Raw genomic sequence first — 5,024 nt, forward strand, 5'->3', positions numbered from 1 at the left:
GGGGGTTTAACACCGCGGATGTCAACTGGTTAAGGATGGAAACATAGAAGAGACAGAAATAGCAAACGTAATGTGTGGTTATGATGCATGTCATTTTTTTCAGGTTTAAATTAAAAACAAATCTTGGTAGGTAAGATGCAAATCTTGATTTGAATTGTTGAAGATGTACAATAAATTGATGAAAGACAGCCAACTCTAACTGCAATCTTCATGTGGGCAAACTTCTCCGTAGGATGTTGTCATGGCAACCTTCTGTCATTTCCCTTACTGAGCAGCAGTTCACTTAAGTCCATTATGAAATTCACTGAAATGACCATACTATCGTACATAATTATTTCAATGTGTTAACGCTCTATAGGTTTGGACAATTACTTTTTAAATAGCAAAATATGACAGTTTATTCTACACATGGGTCACATGCAAATAGCAACAGACGTAGCTGAATAGTCACTAAGATATTCCTAAAATTCTAAAATAAATACTGCATGCATAAAAATTAAATGTAACAAGAATAGCAAAAAAAATGCACAACCCAAATGATGGAAGATTTATTAATCAATCTTCTTCCAGGTATGAATTTAAAGCAAATTGATAGATACATGTGCACAGTATAGGGAAGATGTATGAAAGCAATTAATGGCGTGCAGATTGGCTACAAAAAAATACACTCTAGCACTGTATCCTATCATGTTTCATGTATGGTAGTGTTCCTTGGCAAATTTGAAACATCAGTCAGCATTTTCCACATGTGTCAATGCTGCAGTGTCACAAGGCCCTGCCTCTTTTTTTAATTGTAATTTTTATTTGATTGTACACAATCAATAAATGTAAAATTAAAATATCATGCATAAATGCTTATACATTATACCATGTGTACAATTTTCCATTTCTGTTCATATCCATAGATAAAACGGAACTAAAAAAGCACAAGAGATGCATACGTATCAATAACTGGTATGGTATCGCTATTAGTTCCTCTATAGCCAATGCTTATTTTGTTGCCACGGAGAGATGAGAGGGGGATGAATTATAGCATGACGCAAACAAAAACAAATGTGCTAATCCGATGTTCCTGACTAACATGGTGGTCCCCTAATGGGTTCCCCAACACAAACACGTTGCTCTTTTACATTTTTAGTGTTATATCAGCAGCCAGCCTTTTTACCCAGCAGCAGGCTATGACAACAGATAGTTAGAGAGAGACCGGAGCATCTGTCACCTCACACATAAAAAGACCTGTGGACAGGTGTGACTAGGAATGGAATCTTTATCCTCAAAGCTCTACAAAGCCTCCAGGCTGCAAGAACCCAGAATAGAACATAACAAAAAGTTTGTTTCCTCTATACCATTCGCCACAATCTTATACATTGAGGCATGGACACCACTAGACCTCTGAAGGTATGCTGTGGTATCTGGCACCAAGCCGTCAAAAGCAGATCCTTTAAGCCCTGTAAATTGTGAGGTGGGGCCTCCACGGATTGAACTTGTTTTTCCAGCACATCCCACAGATGCTCGATTGGATTGAGATCTGGGGATTTTGGAGGCCAAGTCAACACCTCAAACTCGTTGTTGTGTTCCTCAAACCATTCTTGAACCATTTTTGTAGTGTGGAAGGGCATTATCCTGCTGAAAGAGGCCACTGCCATCAGGGAATACCATTTCCATAAAGGGGTTTACTTGGTCAGCAAAAATGTTTAGGTAGGTGGTACATGTCAAAGTAACATCCATGAATGGTCAGACACAAGGTTTCCAAGCAGAACATTGCCCAAAGCATCACACTGCCTCTGCCGGTTTTTTACCATAATCCATCTTGGTGCTATCTCTTCCCCAGGTAAGCAACACGCATGCACCCATCCATCCATGTGAAAATGTGATTCATTAGAGTAGGCCACTTTCTTCCATTGCTCTGTGGTCCAGTTCTGATGCTCATGTGCTCATTGTAGGTGCTTTTGGCGGTGGACACACGTCAGCATGGGCACCCCGACAGGTCTGCAGCTACACAGCCCCATACGCAACAAACTGTGATGCACTGTGTGTTCAGACACCCATCTATCGAAACCAGCACAAAGCTTTTCAGCAATGTGAGGCACAGTAGCTGTTCTATTGCATCAGACTACATGGACCAGCATTCTCTCCCCACGTGCATCAATGAGCCTTGCCCGCCCATGACCCTATCGCTGTTTCACCGGTTTTCCTTCCTTGCACCACATTTGGTAGATCCTGGCCACTGCAGACCAGAAACAGAGCTGCAGTTTTTGGAGTTGCTCTGACCCAGTCCTCTAGCCATCACAATTTGGCCCTTGTCAAAGTCGCTCAAATCCTTTTTTCTGGGGCGTGGTTTGGACATGGCCGCGTGAGGAAGCAACCCAGGGGAGCTCTGCACTCACTGAGCAGGATTGACGATACAATAGACTGTACATACCGCTGTTCTACATGCCCAAGGAGCAGAAACCTCATAGTGACTCTCGCACCACTTTCCTTCATCACTTCTTCACCCGCCGATCCGTTACACCGACGCCGGCACCCGCCCCTACTACTGCTATGGCGCTCACGCGGGCCTCCGCGGCAGGCCTCCTGTCGGCTAAGAAGCAGGGACGCGGCCCTATGACGCAGGCACTTGACCCAGAGGATGCTCGTGGCTCCGGCAACCCTCGATCCCCAATTCAGTCGCCTGACATGCAGCTGGCAGATTCCCAGGACTCCCTCCCGTCTCAGCCCTGTGTGTCCTCACTCCAACATGAGGTAGGTCCTGGTACTCAGGATTGGACTTGCCTCCACACCCTTGAGATAGCCCACCCCCCCATCTGTGGGGGGAGGGGCTGGTTTCCGGCGCTCCCCAGGCGCGTTCCGGATACCCATGCTGACCAGAATGGAATGTTGTTCCCGACACAGGATTGCTCCTTGGGCCGTGTTTTGTTTTCTGTTGCTGTTTATGCTCATGTTTATGATCCTGTTCCTGCTCTTGTTTAAGCCAATTAACAGTATTTTAACTGTTATTAAAAGGGCTGTTAAGTTGTCTGCCAATTTTTTACCAGTGGCAGAGGTTGTTTACAGTACTCAGGATAGTTTTATGTAAATATTAATTTAAGTTGTTCATCTGACTGGCTGCCTCGTTATCACATTTAATATTAGTTCATGGTTCATTCTACTATGCAGAATAAATCATTTAGGAATTAATACATACATGACCAACATTTATCCCTCCTTTTTATAATTTCTAATAATGAGATTGGGAACAGGCATATCGGAAATTGTTCTAGCAATAGCTTTTTTCTTCACCCATGATGCAACAAGACAATGTTAAGATTACTTAAAGAAAGCTCTAATTGTGCATATATATATATTTTATATATAGCATACATAGTTGCTACACAAGTAATTTCGTAATGTAATGTTCTTAAAACGTACCTTTGCATTTTAATCTAACGCCACGGTGAGAACTGTCAAAGAATTTCAAATGTAGCTTTCTTGCAATATAGCAACATGGGGTGTCCTGTGCAGTGGCGTAACCAGAGCTTCAGTCTTCAGACTTTAGGCAATGCAGGATGGCAGACTTGGGGTCTTCAGACTTTAAGCAATGCAGGATGGCACCAGCCATAGAGGACTACAAATTCCAGCAATACATTATACAGCAAGGCAGAATACCATCAGCTATAGAGGACATGAATCCGAGCAATACATGATACAGAAATGCAGACGAATACCATCCCATTCATCCCCCTATAGGCAGCAGACCTTCCTACAAGCAGCAGACCTTCCTACAAGCATCACATCCTCCCCCACAGGCAGCACATCCTCCCCTACAGGCAGCACATCCTCCCCTACAGGCAGCAGATCCCCCCAACAGGCAAACGATCCCCCTACATGCAGTAGATCCCACCTACATGCAGCAAATCCCTCTACAGGCATCAAATCCCTCCATACATGCACATATGTCAAAAAGAAGGCCGAATTCAGCCTTCCAGCCATTTCATGTGGCTCTCGCACCTCTCCCTATTAAAAATGGAGTAGGCACTGTAAACAAGTGCCGGGGTTCATAGGAATGCTGCCAAGGTCCCCAGCAAGGTTCCGGCAGCTTTCCTGAGTACAGTCCTTGCCGAATATGTCCTCCTCCTTATGTGGATCCACACCACCCTTACCCGCAGACTGACCTTACGGGACCCCTGGTAAGACTGCACAGTCCTACTAAGACCCCACACAGCCCAGCATAGACTCCGCGCAGCCTAGCATAGACTCCGTACAGCCTAGCATAGACTCCGTACAGCCCAGCATAGACCCCACACAGCCCACCATAGAACCTGCGCAGCCCACCTAAGCATCCGCACAGCCCACCATAGAACCTGCAGAGCCAACCTGAGAGTCCACACAGCCCACCATAGAACCTGCGGAGCCAACCTGAGAGTCCACACAGCCCACCATAGAACCTGCGGAGCCAACCTGAGAGTCCACACAGCCCATCATAGAACCTGCGGAGCCAACCTGAGAGTCTGTACAGCCCACCATAGAACCTGCAGAGCCAACCTGAGAGTCCGTAAAGCTCACCATAGAACCTGCACAGCCACCTGAGAGTCCGCACAGCCCACCATAGAAACTGTGGAGCCAACCTGAGAGTCCACACAGCTCACCATAGAACCTGCACAGCCACCTGAGAGGCCACACAGCCCACCACAGAACCTGCAGAGCCAACCTGAGAATCCACACAGCCCACCATAGAACCTGCGCAGCCACCTGAGAGTCTGCACAGCCCATCACAGAACCTGCACAGCACACCTAAGAGTCCGCACAGCCCACCGTAGACCCCGCATAGCCCACCATAGAACCTGCACAGCCACCCGAGAGTCAGTAAAGCCCACCATAGACCCTAGCCCTTTGAAAGAAACCATAATGCTGATGTGGCAACAGATCCCCCCTACAGGCAAAAGGTCCCCCCTAGAGACAACATATCCCCTGATATGCATTAGATTCCCCCCCCGACATTCAGCAGACAAAGATCCCCCCCGACATGCAGCTGACAGAGCCCGCCC

The 5,024-nt window shown here is 46.4% G+C and overlaps 1 protein-coding gene across 1 annotated transcript in view; it reads right to left on the reverse strand.

Annotated features, from left to right (window-relative positions):
- Positions 1-3,953: 3,953 nt before the first annotated feature.
- IFT81 (intraflagellar transport 81) overlaps positions 3,954-5,024 on the reverse strand; it is an 88,234-nt gene continuing 87,163 nt past the window's right edge. The window contains exon 18 of the mRNA XM_018556719.1: positions 3,954-3,993. Within this exon, the coding sequence (XP_018412221.1) occupies positions 3,954-3,993 (40 nt within the window). The remainder of the gene's footprint in view (positions 3,994-5,024) is intronic.

Source organism: Nanorana parkeri, unplaced genomic scaffold (genome assembly GCF_000935625.1).
Source record: "Nanorana parkeri isolate BGI_ZX_2015 unplaced genomic scaffold, ASM93562v1 scaffold13, whole genome shotgun sequence".
Classification (NCBI taxonomy): domain Eukaryota; kingdom Metazoa; phylum Chordata; class Amphibia; order Anura; family Dicroglossidae; genus Nanorana; species Nanorana parkeri.